The 15,167-nt window shown below is 32.0% G+C and overlaps 3 protein-coding genes across 3 annotated transcripts in view; 2 read left to right on the top strand and 1 right to left on the bottom strand.

Annotated features, from left to right (window-relative positions):
• LOC145946631 (uncharacterized) overlaps positions 1–2,642 on the top strand; it is a 4,381-nt gene extending 1,739 nt beyond the window's left edge. Inside the window, 2 exon segments of the mRNA XM_083056382.1 lie at positions 35–133; positions 135–2,642. Of these exon segments, the coding sequence (XP_082912508.1) occupies positions 35–133; positions 135–221 (186 nt within the window). The 3' untranslated portion in view covers positions 222–2,642.
• A 324-nt stretch (positions 2,643–2,966) lies between these two features.
• On the top strand, positions 2,967–8,322 carry LOC145946601 (actin-binding protein IPP). The gene is made up of 7 exons (XM_083056321.1): positions 2,967–3,263; positions 3,833–4,361; positions 4,735–4,900; positions 5,279–5,625; positions 5,834–6,180; positions 6,472–6,692; positions 6,770–8,322. Exons 1-7 carry the CDS (start codon positions 3,197–3,199, stop codon positions 7,004–7,006), a joined length of 1,914 nt encoding a protein of 637 aa, XP_082912447.1. The 5' UTR covers positions 2,967–3,196; the 3' UTR covers positions 7,007–8,322.
• Positions 8,323–10,226: 1,904 nt separating this feature from the next.
• LOC145946569 (U3 small nucleolar RNA-associated protein 6 homolog) lies at positions 10,227–14,031 on the bottom strand. Its single transcript, XM_083056257.1, has 9 exons — positions 13,799–14,031; positions 13,578–13,704; positions 12,974–13,114; positions 12,718–12,908; positions 12,401–12,640; positions 11,961–12,303; positions 11,435–11,605; positions 11,182–11,356; positions 10,227–11,029 (listed from the first exon to the last, which is right to left on the bottom strand). The coding sequence occupies exons 1-9, from the start codon at positions 13,888–13,890 to the stop codon at positions 10,698–10,700; spliced, it is 1,812 nt and encodes a 603-aa protein (XP_082912383.1). The 5' UTR covers positions 13,891–14,031; the 3' UTR covers positions 10,227–10,697.
• Between the last annotated feature and the right edge of the window lie 1,136 nt (positions 14,032–15,167).

Raw genomic sequence — 15,167 nt, 5'->3', positions numbered from 1 at the left:
AAGCAGTGGTATCAACGCAGAGTACTAAAGTAAGTGGGACCAAGTGGCGTCCGGCGGCGCCGCCGCCGCCGCCGCCGTCGCAGCCGCCGCCGCTGCCGCCGCGACAGCCAAACCCACGGTGCTCCTCGGTATCAACGCAGAGTACCTTCGCGTCGTCCGGCGCCGCCGCCAAACCGGCCGTCATATCGGCCTTCGGCTCGTTGCCGAAAAAGAGATTATAACATATCGTGTAAATGTGTGCGCCGTATGTTCTGTAAATAATATTCATCGAAAGAGAAACGTCCTTCTCTTCGTTAGACAGTTGTAAGGAAGAGCTGACGCGATCCTGTAATGAGATTCCGGAAACTTAAGTCCTTGCATGGTTGTCGAAATTCTTCTTTTTCGGAATAGCACTTTCGAAATTGATATTTATAGATGAACTCTAGATAAGTCAGTTTTATATAGAAATATTATCTATAGTTTATTTATAGATCTGATTTTGTGATTCTTCTAGTCTTGAATTCTTCAAAATTCATGGATTCTTAAATTTCCGCATTCTTAGATTCACTTTTTGAATTTTCAGATTTTCCAAACATTAAAAAAAAAGTTTAAAGAATCTAAAATTGTTAAGATTAATTAAAGTTTTATCTAAAAGTTTTATAAATCTAAAGGACAATTTAAATATCCATGAAATCAGAAATTCTCAAAAATGTAAAAATTCAAGACTTTCAGAATTCGAAATCCAGCCAACCAGTAATCTAAAAGGATTTAAGAATCTAGGGATCTATTTGATGCAAAATTCATTTGCAAAATAAACGTACTGTAAATAAATTGACTGTAAACTTTATCTTCTGTTCGCAATAAAAGTAATGTTTGCAAGATATTGAACTGCACGGGAAAGAAAATATTCTGGAGATTCTCGAGAGAAAATTTTTCAGCCCTTGTATTTTTAAATCCTTGTATGTGAGTCGAGATATATATTTACTTATATCTAAATTCTTGTATTATGTATGAGGAGTGTATGATATGAGATCTATCTTAAGCTTGAACATTTAAAGGATGAAGTTGTAGGAATCAGAAAGTTAAAAAGAAGCGGTAGATCTAAGAAAAGAAGTACACAATTTTTGTGAATCTATAACTCTGAGAATTCAAGGATCTAAAACGCAGCTGCTAATATATCTAAGGATAAAAAATTGTAAATTGTAGCATAAATATATTGTAAATAATACTCAAATTGAAAACATGATATATCATACAACAGATGTTTACAAAGAAGAATTGGAGCTTTGTGAACTTGGATCCTTTGATTGTCGGAGAATTTTAGAAATTCCTCTTAGTATGTAGGACATTCGGAAAAGACATAGAATAATTTAATGAGTCAAAATCCTAAAATGTTTAAGGATCTAGATACTTGTGTATGAATCAACAAAGATATAAAAATTGAAAAACTTAGAAATGTGTGATGTGAGCGTAACTAAAAATTTATAGAGTCGCAAATACAAGAATTTAGATATTATTAAAGAAAGATTGTTAAAAGAAATCTATTCGAATATATATATATATTGCAATAGGGGTTATGATTTTAGAATTTTGAAATATTAAGAATTGAAACATACATTGATTTCACAAATAATAATTAAATACAACGTAATTTAAACTTAAATATGTATATATATATATATATATATATATATATGTTGAGTTTAAGAAGGCAAGGATTTAAAAATTAATTGAAACTTTTTTCGAATAAGTATTTAGAATTAAAACAGGCAAGAATTTAAAAATAAACGTGAGAATCCAAAAGGATAAAACTTAAAAAATCAACGTGCTAGCTTTATATATCTGTAAGGCAAACATAAGTCACAATTGCGTTTACAGGTGTATTTTTTGCCAACTTGACATAAATTCCAAAGAAATTGTGTCAAACTTTTACGATTGTTAAATTTTGTTTAGATTCCTTTCTGTGGATTCTTGCTTCATAGCATTTTTAAATTTTTGACTTTACATCTACAATTATGACTAGTATTTTCTATCGTACACGTATTTATAACAATGTGCAAACCAAACTCAATCGACATTTCCCAATTAATACATGTACATTAAGTTAAGAAAAAAAATATTGGAAAAGAAAGGAATCATATTATTACTATGTTTTTTAATAAGGAAAATTGATGGGGTTACGCCATTAACAATAATTATGTTCTTCTTTTCTTTTTCAAAAAAAAAACATTAAGCATTGTATTAGATTGATCAAAAAATTGGTTTCTTTTTTACACATTGCATTATAATAAAACCAAAAACTAGAACGAGTTTTTTGATCAACCTAATATATGTAATTGTTACTGAATGTGTAAATTACGAGTGTCAAGCTATCTCATTTGCAGTCTCATATATGCAACATTTACGTACGTTATTTGTCAAACAGGACCACATATTCTGACAGATGCACCGATAATTAAATATTAAATCTCAGCATGTCAGACAAATGAGAGATTCGCGTGCGTTAATAATCGCTAATCAATGTATAAAATATGTGCTGCAAATTAATAAGGATTAATTTTTTATATTAAAAGAAAAATGAAAAAAAAATCTTTCGCAGGAAGACTTGTATATACACGCTCGTATATGTCGATAGAGAGTATGGAATATACAATATATAAATCTATATTATGTATTCTTTTTCTCTTATTGATTAATAGTTTAATGCTTTTCCCAATCTGAATTTTCAGATTTGCAATGTTTTGCATAGAAATTCTTATTTAAATTTGCCGCTTCACACATTTTTTATGAAATTTTGCAAATTGTTATGTATTATTTAATAGCTATAGTAGATTTATTTATTTTTTTTTCTTTATTAGATAATTTGCCTTGTTCGACGAAATTTCGTGCCAATTTGTTTTTTTAATAAAAATGCATGAGCATCTTGACATTATTTTTATATTTTTATAAATATAATAGATCATAATCAATCTAGAGACATTTTTCAAAAATTTTTCTATTCGGCAGGGATTTTCTCGTTTCATCGATGCCATCACTGTCTCAGCTTGCAGCTGATTTCACGTACTTAAATAGGTTATTTGACGTATGTCAAATTTCTTTCGTTGTCAAAGAAAGAAATTTGTTTCGAGTGAACGAAAGTGGTTTCCGAGGAAAGATCTGTTTTGCGTGCGAGTGAAAAGTATCGAACGTTGAATTCGTCAAAAATGTGGTGGTAGTGATGCGCCTAAAAGGGAAAAATAACACAAAGTCCTTTAACGTCTACAGAGTACTTTCTCGTTTATGTCGTGAGTATCTCGCAGACCTTCAATAATTAAATCATCGAGTCAAATTATTTATTCGGATAAAATTTCAGTGCAAACATCAAATTAATAAAATATCTCTGTTATTTATCTCTCTCTTTTCATTTAACGCAATTGTGAAAACCTTAAAAAATTCACAATTTGAAGTTTTCGGAGTTTTCGCGTCTTTTTAACAACAATTTAACACATTAAAACATTACAGTTGCATTTTCAACAAGTCCTTGCAATTAGACTCACGTTTTTCCATATTATTATTTGCATCTTTATTCAGAAATGCGTGTTCAATATGTACTTTCTCTTGTAAATTATGATATTTTCACTTTACATTTATGCTTATTTAATTTATTGAGATAATCATTTCTTTTTAACTTGGAAATAGAGTGTAACTTGAACATGTTTTCTCATTTTTTCAAAACTTGCAATAAATATATTTATAGATACTTATGTATTGTAACATTATGTCAAAGTAAGCTTATTGAAGCATCTTTCCAAACATTATATCATCACCAAGTTCATGCAAATCAACATTATTTTTATCGTCAAACCTCTTATAGGATCTGTGGATAAAGGACAACTGGATGGTTTCATGGCGGATGGCATGGCGCCGACTTTGAAAACTGGCCACAACTCCAATATAGGTTTTAATAGCCAGCAGTCGGTGAAGCAATCATCTGAAGTGTCCAGTGTCGTTTATGCAGTGGGCCACTATCCCCCAAAGCTCTTGCGTAATCTCAATGCGCAGAGGTTGAAGAACAAATTCAGCGATGTGGGACTGGTGGCTGGCGACAGGGTCATCAGAGCACACAGATCGGTCCTAGCTGCTGGTAGCGCCTACTTCAACGCCATGTTCACCGTCGGCCTGGTCGAGGATGAGCAGGAGCTAGTGGAGATTCACTCCATCTCTCCTCACATTCTCTCCCAGCTGGTGGACTTTATCTATAGTGGCAATGTGGATATTACTCAGGATAATGTACAGGAGCTATTCGCTGCCGCTGACATGCTAGAATTAGATGATGTAGTGGCTGGTTGTATCAACTATCTCAAACAGCAGCTACATTATTCTAATGCTCTTGGAATTTACAGGTGAAGTTAAAAAAATTAGAATCAACAAATTCAGAAAACAGAAAAAAAGAACAATTAGATAATAATATAATACAAATCTTTAGAAAAAACAAAACAAAATGTTTTGCCCAAGAATATGTTGATCTTTATTCTATTTAACAAATTAAAAATAAAAGTAAAAATATTGTTCATAAATAAATATGATAAATTAATTGTAATCGATATTAAAAAGCGAGACAAAAATATAATACTGTTTTTTTTAACTTTTCAAATTATTAGGAATTTTTCGATATTTTTAAAATTAATGATACTCATACAAAAATAACGAAATATTGTTTCAAGAATAAAAGTATAAAAATGCATAATAATTATTTATCATTGTCGTCGATCGTAGATTTGCGGAAGCGCATAACAGACTGGATCTTTTGGAGACTGCCCTACGCTTTATAGAAGTCAATTTTCCTCAAGTTTGTCAGGAGGAAGAATTTCTGGATCTGCCCAAGGAGCATCTCGTTCAGTTTCTTAGTAGTGATTACATTCACATTGATACCGAATGCCAGGTTTGTTATTCCATGATTTTTAAGTTAATTTAAGTGCATCTTATATAATTATACAATTTTATCAATTCAAAGAATTAATAAAGATATCTAGAGATATATTTAGAAAGACTAACTAACTAATACAAGAGTGAATTATTTCGAAATAAATAGCTTTTTTTCTTTTTTGCATCTCTATATGTGTATTTGTAAGCTTCGGAATGATAAAAAGAACGTTGAATGAATCCTGACATTAAAGCTTCCGTTTCTAACTCTTGCCATATTGATTTATGACGTCAGAAACGAGAAATGTAAATCTCTCTCTTTGCGAGATACGTCGAGATAAATTAGTTTTCTCACATGTGTATATATAAGTATAATACATTTATCTCTTTCCATTAGGTCTTCCAAGCCGCGTACAATTGGATCGTTCACGACATCCCTGCGCGGAGATGCTACGTATTCGAGATCCTCGGCCACATACGCTTACGATTGTGTTCATTAGCAAGACTAGAGCGTATTATCCTAGAGTGCAAGGACGCGAGTCTTATCGTCGCGCTGCGATCCATACAAAAGGATTTAGTCTCGAATAAAGGTTGCCTGGTGCCTCTTCACGCCCAGCCCCGGGTCTGCGCTAGGAAGAACATCTTGGTGATTGGCGGATCCAAGCGGGAACACTCCGCAGACAGCTGGGGCAGAACCGCCGAGAGTACTTACGAAACTATCGAGAAATACGACATATTCACTGGGTATATTGACGATATTTTATCTCTTCTAGTCTCTCGCAATTTTTAGTAATTAAAAAGTGAAAATAATAGTTGAAATAAAATCTTTTATTACATTCTATCTTTTATGTTGCAGCAAAGATTTTATTCTTTTTTACTGATAAATGGATATAAATTTTTTTTTATTAGATAAGAGTGAAATATCTCATTCGATAAATTAATATCTCTCTAGAGAATGGAGCGAAGTGGCTCCGATCAGCATAGGACGGATTCTCCCTGGAGTAGCTCTACTAGACGGTAAAGTATACGTTGTCGGCGGTGAGCTGGAATCTTGCATAATAGCCAATTGCGAGTGCTACGATCCTCGCGACAACGTGTGGACTCCGATCGCTTGCATGGAGGAGCCTAGATGCGATTTCGGTCTTTGCGCCTTGGACAATTGCTTGTACGCGTTCGGCGGATGGGTAGGCGAGGACATCGGAGGCGCCATCGAGATATACGATCCGATCACTAATATGTGGACCCTCGATGGCTATCTCCCGGAACCGCGATTCAGTATGGGCGTCGTCGCGTACGATGGTAATTGTTTATTTCCAAGATCTAATAGCATCTTGTCATTATATATCTCTATTATATATCGCCTAACAATTAAATTCGTAAATATATCTATTGTTTCTCAATTCCATTATGCATTTTAATCCAATAATATTAAATGAACAAATTGTTTATTTAGTAAGGTATTTCTTCACTGTATCGAAAGGTATTTCTTCACTGTATCGAAAGTGTCGAATAGTCTTAAAAGACAAATAATGTTATATTTTTTTTAATTTTGAGAAAAATATATCGTATTCTAATTTTCCTAATTTGTAGGACTAATCTACATCGTTGGTGGCTGTACTCATAATAGCCGACATCGTCAGGACGTGATGAGTTACAATCCCGTGACCAGAGAATGGAATTACTTGGCTCCGATGCTCACGCCACGTTCACAAATGGGAATCACGATCCTCGACGGATACATGTACGTAGTCGGTGGCACGAGTAAAAATCAGGAAGTCTTAACATCGGTCGAAAGATATTCATTTGAAAAGGTAAAACTTCTCTTCAGGGATCACCCCTTCGGCCTTTCGTCGATTTTCACATTCAATGTAATATTTATATATTTCAGAACAAATGGAGCGCCGTTGCTCCCATGAGCATGGGCAGATCTTATCCGGCTGTCGCGGCAGCCGACAGCCGACTCTACGTCATAGGTGGTGATCAGTCGCAGGAGATCAACTTCTATCGCACGCAGATCACGATCTCGACCGTCGAGTGCTACGATCCTCACACGAACAAATGGCACGAGTGCGCCTCTTTACCATCAAGCAGAGGTGAAGCGACAGCTATTGTCGCGCCTTTCTGATTGACGTGTCTGATTTGCGTGAGTCTGTTTTGTTCGACAAAGGTTGAGTTTGTTTCTTCTTTTACTCTTCCAACTTCTTCAACACTTCTGTTTCTCTCGATATCTTCAACTCTCTGCGATGTCCATCTTTACCGAGAGCATCGTATCCATTAGGTAATGGGTCGCGTTCGCTAAAAGGAACTGTAGTTTTATTAATTTTTAAAGTACAATAGAACTTTCTTAAATTTGGCTCCGTTAATTTTGATATCCTCCTTGATGATCCTATTTGATGATCTCCATACTTTCATAAAGTACTAATTCATTGGCTTTTTATATGCAAACTTGAATTGAACAGTTCGCACTGCGTAGAAAATACTCGTTAATTTTTGTTTCCCAAAAATTTTCCGCTCCTATCTTTCGTCGCAGAGGGCTAAAATTAACGAGACGCTATTGTAGTTTACTGATATATACATTTTTTAAAATATTATACTTATAAGATATTATATCTATTTTTTTTTTAGATTGTAATCTAAAGTTTGTTCTAAACGATCTGTAATTCGCGACAAGAGAGACAAGATAGAAATCTACTTATAATTTTATGTATTGTATATCCTATGTGTATGTATTCTGGTGTGGATTTCGTATATGTATGTATATATTTCATTTCTAATTTCGTCACGAATTATAAATCGTTTAAAGTGGGCTTTATTGAAAGATTATTGTTTTTCATAGATATATCATGATCATTTACTGAGCCATTAAGGAGATCTAGAATTCAAAAATTTAATAAATCTAAATTTTGATGTATCTGTAGGATTTAAAAAAGCCAGGATCTAAGAAATTCAACACATAAGAATTTACTTTTATAATTTAAAGATTTTCGATTTTAGAAGATTTAAATAATTCCAGATAGCCGAGATATAAAAGTAAGGTCTAAACCATAGATTCTCGAAAATTTTGTTATCTAACAATAAATCATGTGAGATTTACAATTTAAGACGTCTAAAATATAATCAAAATTTCGAAAAACTTAAAATTCTTAATAAAAATTATCCAGATTATATTGAAGACCTAAAAAAATTATTTATAACTAATTTATTATTTTATTTCGCGTAAAAAATATCGTAAAAAATACGCAAATGATTTAGGCCAAATAATCGTAATTGGAAATTATATATAGATTGATCTAAAATCTTTTTTTATTATTTATTATTTATGTATTCAGATGAGCAAATGGATTTGAAAATAACAAAGATGTCAAAGATAATGTATGCAAAGGTAATATATATAATGTATAATGTATGCAAAGGTAATATATAATGTATAATTGAAATATATTCAAGTACTTTTAATTAATGACAAACATTAATCACAATGTGCGTTAGGAAGGACTGAAGACTCTTTATATAATATATAGTCACATACCAAAGTTATCGTAATTTTTAATCGCATTGCTAAAAGTTAACACAGCCTGTTAAACTTTATAGGTGTAAGAAACTATAAGATATTTATCCTTGGAGCATGTAAGGGTCTAAAAGTATAAGAATCTTCAAAAGTTCAGAAATTACAGGATCGAAGAATTTTACGATTAATAAATTCGCATATATAAATACTCAAAAATCGTAAAATTCAATAAAACGGACTAAAAATGTAAAATAAAATATCTAACGAATCTTTCTTGCAGATTATAAATTTTATTGTTTTATAGATTATAAATTCTATTGTTTTGAACTTCTGTTGTGCTTATTGTTTAATATTAAAGTTGAAAATCCGAGAGAAAAAAGTAATTGCCATTTAGAAGCTACAAATATTTTTGATTTGAATCTAAATAAGAAATATAGGAATGTACGAATAAAAAAAAACGTTTCCATCATTCAAAAGTTCTTAGAACTTTTAACCCTTGCCATTTTGAAATTTTGTATCCAAAGATTCAAATTTCAGATAAGTATCTTACTGTAATAAAGTATGCGATGTTTCTTAATTAGCGCGCGCAAAGCTGCGCGCCCAATGTTTTGTAAACTTTAAGGCCACGTTTTATAAAACTAATAATCTAACAATCGAAGAGTGTGTCGTTGCCGACGGTCTTTGTAATTAGTTGTTGATGTAACAATCCAATTTGCCATTATTCGAAATATGATGTTTGGTGCTGCACGAATATATATAACCGCGGAACGACATTCAATTATTTTCCAATTTTTTGACATGGGATAAATATGAGTGAGATGATGTTGAACAATTAATTCACCACCAATCTCTAATTGCTTCAATAAATAATTTCTTAATTTTCTTTTTTCATTGTAAGATAAAAAGGACATAATAGCATATAATTTTTCTTATATTCTTTCTTATAAATGCTTTTACGATTGATGAAAAATAAACATTACGATTGTGTTAGATTATATGTTATACTTGGAATTTTTTTTTTTTTTCTTCTGAAGTATCTTTAATTTGTACTATAGATTGTTTCATACAAAACTTTAAAATAATCAATGCAATGTTCACAATGACCATGTGACCATAATTCTTATATCTTGAATATCTACTCTCTATCAGAATTATGTGTATGATATATGTATATATAAATGTATAAAGTTATAATTTCGTAAATTAATTTATATATATTTCTAAATTAATTAGAAACTTTCAAGACAAGATTGAAACAACACGCATCTCTAGCATGTTTATCCTTCTTAAGTAAGAATCATTAAAACAAAGCTAGAGGATATACAAGATGATAAATATACAATAATACAACAACAGTTGATGTATATTTGTAATCAATCAATAAAAATTGCTAAAACCGTTTACATTTCTCCTCCTCATTTAGTAGTCTGAATTTCAATTAATTTTTCTAATAGAAAATTCTATTTATCTACTCTTTCTATATAAAATATTTTTATTATGATTTAAAGAACACAAAAAATATTTACAACACGATCTCTTATCTGTAACAAAATCAATCGTTACATTGTTGGTAAGTAATATTCATCAATAAAAGTACAATTCTCGTAAAATTGTACTACGTAGAATCTAAAATGTCAAAGAATTATTTAAAAAAACATATTCTAAAAATGTATTTATGCTACAAAAAGAACAATTTATTATCATTTTTATCAAAATATTTCTTACATCATATCGTATGACACTTTTATGGGATACTTTTTGAAGTTTTCTTTATTTTAAGGAATATCTTTAGCAAATAAAAGATATTTTTAAAATAAAATAATGTAAATAAATATGTGTAGATATAAAAAAAATATGACTTAGAAAATATTCAGAGTTCCCATCAAAATTTTACATATTTTTTTCAATAGCCAGTCAGTATTTGTCGTAGAACAAATGTAAGATCATTCTTAAAAATTAACTAATTATTACATCTTTGGAAAAATATTTTATAATTTTCATTCCACAAAATGGACTCCAATGAATCATTTTACTGTATTTCGCTTGTATATTGTTTCAATGGGAACAAATTCCAGAAGAGAAGGTATATATCAGATGTATGAAGGAATATATACATGTATTGAATGAGTACACTTTCAAGATATGATATATGAGGCCGATATATTAAACAGTTGCTTTAATGATATGAACTTGATCAAATTATTAATTACAAATAATGCAAGCCAGTGCAGAAACAATTATGGTAATGTTACATACAAGCACGTATATATGTATGATATATGCATAACAGTATATGTTTAATATCCTATCATTTTATGGCATCATGTTTAGCTGCGATTAAACTATATTCCGTCATAAAGGCGCTCGTTAAACTGCTATCTAATTGCTTCACTGCTCTCCCATATATTTTGCCGACGTTTTCCGGATCCCCTTGCTTCATCTCGAACTTAATATAATCCATCCAGACGGACGTGTTGTTAGTTCCGAAATATTGCGTCGCCCAGTGGTAAGGACGTCGTGCATGCTTTACCGAAGCTTCTGGCTGCACGTGTTCCAGCGTCGCCATTTTCTTATGAAATTCCAATGAATTGGGAGTTTGCCGGCGTAGCTGCTCGTATGCTTCGCGGGCTGCATGGATGCCTGGAAAATATGGAATAAAAATATGAATATCGCAAAAAACTTATATAATAATTAATAATATATTAATATATTAGAATTTTTAATTATATTTTAAAATTCTTCAACAAAAATGTAAAATTATATTAATTTGATTTTCGATAATTTGATAATACCTTTCGTTAGAACAAGCCACTCGAGCCACACTGGTCTAATGTCTCGGGCGATTAGCGGATGTGACTTTAAAGCCGCTCGAAAATTCCTTTCGGCATCCTCCGAGCTTCGTATTTGAGCGTGTAAAATCCGCATTTTCCACAAAGGTAATGCTTTTTCATTTAAAATTTCCGTCACCTACGAAATTTTCCGTCATAACAAGCGATCATCTCTGTATGCCGGCAAGATTGTGTAATTATTCGCAATATTTATTACCTTCGGAAATAAATCGTCCACTTCTTTCTCCTGGCCAGATTGCAACAATTGATTGATTCGCGCGTGCCAAAGACCAACGCTGTTCGGTATAATATCGATCGCTTCGCACAACACATCGTTCAACTTTTTCCTCTCGCTCTCGTCGTGTTCCTTGTCGCTTAACATATCGATCTACAAATATAATATAATCACTTTTAGATATTTACAACGAAAAAAAATGACTACTGCTTCTAAACAAGAGTCCCTCGAGTAAAATTTCGACCAATATCCTCATAGGTATTTTGATTTTCAAGAGTTGCAAGTGCTTCTAACAGCAGAGATATCATTACATGAAATGATTACACAGAGGATTATATTTTAAAGGAAGTAACATTAAATTAGAGATAAAAGAGTTATATTAAACAAGTTGAATTTAATTGAGTTTTGTTTTCTAAAAAATATTTAAAAATTATTAAATTATATAATTATATTATCAAATGCATACTATAAAAAAAACATAAACGCTAAAGTATCTTTGAACACATACCCAGTGCAAATAATATTTTTCCTTCAACTTTTTTGCTTTATGAGCTTGCGTCAGAGCAGTCTTCAAGAGTTTTCTCTTGAAATTTGGCAACGATTGCAGATCATGATTGATCTCCAATAAACATTCTATGTACAACGACCACATATCTTCAGTTTTGATTTTTTTCACAGCAGTCTGGTAAACCTTGTTGCAAGATGTGATGCGATCTCTCAGGGAAGTCTGTTCGGAATTTTCGATTTCCATCGGTGTGTCGTTAAGGCTTGGCTGAACTAGACCTTGTAATTCACGACGCGCCATTGTATCCCACATTAAAGGTTCATGAGCATATTCCCGAATCATGTCGCTATAATTATGTTATAGATCAATTAGAGTTTTAATCATGCGAATTGGCATTTTCTCATATTTAAAAACAGTTTATAGTATCATATGTATGTACATACCAAATAATTTTCTTCTGCAATTTTTCCGTGTCATCGTATTCCTTTGCAATGTTAAGCAGCTCTACTATAAATTTAATATCCTTGATACGCTCGAAAGCCTGTTGATATATAAAGTATGCCGTTTTCAACGATACTGGTATCTCATTGTCATTCACTATTGTCAGAGCCAAATTATCTTCCTGATTCTTGGTGTTTTCAGCATTATTAGGGGCCACAGCGATGCGATTCTCCAATTCCAGTCTAAAATACAGGAACAATTTGTGCGATTAACAAATTACAAAAGAAATTATTGACATCTACATTTTTATGATACTTACTTAAAAGCATCAGCATACAGCAACTGAGAATCGGGATGAATTTGTAAGCCTCTAAGAAGATACTGTCGAGCGCTTTGTTTATTTTTGTTCTCTTCCAATTCCCAATATGCTGCTATGTGCCAGCATTTTGGCTTATCTCTGTGCACTTGCAACATTCTGCTTAACATCTGGCTGATGTTACTGTAAGAATGCTAAGCAATGCTTAAGTTACACGAATGTAGCAAAACAAGAAAAATCTATTTATCTTGTTACTTACCACATGCTTACAAAATTTCATATAAGCAATCCAAAATCTTATCTCATCTTGAAATTTAGATATTGCATCTTTATACAAATTATTCATTTTATTAGTTATAGCAAAGTCAATGTCTGACTTCTTCTGGGTAATACCATATTTCTAAAAAAAAATGTATCAACATTTGTAAAATGTACACACATTATTTGTAATATACTATATATATATATATATATATATATATATATATAAACTATATGATACACACAATTTACATAATATGTAATAAAATATATTTAAAAAATTCATAAATATTTATACAACTTCTTAGTCATAGTGATATATAATTTTTTTTGATATTCAATTAATAAAAATTTAAAGATTATACATATACAATTTCTTTTAAAAAATCGATAATTAAACTTGAAGAAACAAAAGTCAGACTATGTTTTAAGACAAACTTTAAGTTTTCAATTCGATCTCTTACATTACAAATATATCATAAATTTATTGAATTATATATGAAATAAATATACAAAATTCCAAAAGTATATTATAAAGCTTCAACAAAATTCGAAGATGGAACTCTCCTTCCAGTATTGCTTAAGATTTTAAAGCTACTTACATCTCTACGTTGTTTAATCAATTTTAGAAGATTCATTTCGTATTGTATGTAATTAAGATAATCCTCCTTACACTTTGTGTGTCGTTGAATTTTATATTCATATTCCTTGAGGCTCTTAGCTATATTTCTGAAATATGATCGTCAACATTTGATGATTGTAGTACTCGTAAATATTGTATAAATGTACACTCGTAAAATCTGCTGAAGAAAAAAAGACTCACCGAATTTCATTTTTGTTGAAAAGTTTGATCCTTTCCATTTGTTCCAACTCGGGAATCATATCCTGACATCGTTTTTCTACAAATTCTGCCATTTTTCTCGAATTTGTATTTTCTTCGTACTAAACGGGTTGATTTTTATCACGAAGAAAACTTTAGAAGAAAACGTGCAAGAAGACGAGACAAAAATGTGAGATGCAAGTATAAAATTCACAAATCGACGCGTGATGCATCACAAGAACATGAAGGATAAAACTACATAAGACACGAAACACGAGGCTAGTCTATTATAGGCATGGAGGTAAGAAATAACAGGAGGGAGGATATACCCCCCTTGCCTGGCAAGCAGACGTAAGGGGGGAACACTAAGCGCCATATTGGTGTGGCTTATCGAAGCGCGACATTTGAAATAGTGATGAAAGCACACACAAAAAAAAGAAAAATTCATAAATAATATTTATAAATATGATATATATATATATATATATATATATATATATTGTATGTACAATAGTAGTATATATATTGTGCTATACCATATAAGGCTTGTTTTCTATTCCTGCACTGGCTGAACTGTGCACACTGGTGCAATAAGTTAGAGTGAGACAAAATATACTTTATTGTCTCATTCTAACTTATTGCATCAGTTCAGGAATAGAAAACAAGCCTATTGTAAGCGAATCTGTATGTATTTAGTAGCATGGGCATTTTGTTTTATAATATTTTATAACTTTTATATCTTTTTAAAACAAAATTAATGTGAGATCCGATTTATTCGCCAAACATGTTTCTCACTTACTTGGTTCAGTTAGGTTAGATAAGATAAAAAAAAATACAAAACGCCATATTACCAGTGGCCAACCAATCACATTTGATGTTGTTACCCCCCCTACTTAAAAGGCTTTACTAAAGATGCCTTTTCATGCTGACGCTCGACGCTCATTTTTAGCGGCAAAAGACGTCACGTGACCAAAATTGACGAATTGGTATCTTTATTTTTGGTCACGTGACGTCTTTTGACGCTAAAAATGAGCGTCGAGCGTCAGCATGAAAAGGCACCTTTAGGTTAATCGCGAGACCGAAAGGCGTATTGACGTACGTGTCCTATGCGAGAACCTAAGGGTGCCGTCACATGGGGCGTAACTTGCGTAAGCGTAACCAGCGGATCGCCAATCACCGAGTTATTCCGATAGAGCCCTTCGTCGAGCTCTATCGGAATAACTCGGTGATTGGCGATTCGCTGGTTACGCTTACGCAAGTTACGCCCCATGTGACGGCACCCTAACTTTTACATACGGTTGGACGGAAAATGGCGGACGATTATACCTGCTCTTACAGAGCCTTAGCTTTAAGCCTAGTCTACAATAGAGTC

The sequence above is a fragment of the Prenolepis imparis genome, unplaced genomic scaffold (assembly GCF_030444845.1).
Source record: "Prenolepis imparis isolate NDT839.2.m4 unplaced genomic scaffold, iyPreImpa1.0 SCAF_17, whole genome shotgun sequence".
Classification (NCBI taxonomy): Eukaryota; Metazoa; Arthropoda; class Insecta; order Hymenoptera; family Formicidae; genus Prenolepis; species Prenolepis imparis.
The sequence above is the reverse complement of the archived record's forward strand: the minus strand, read 5'-3'. Positions and strand labels throughout refer to the sequence as shown.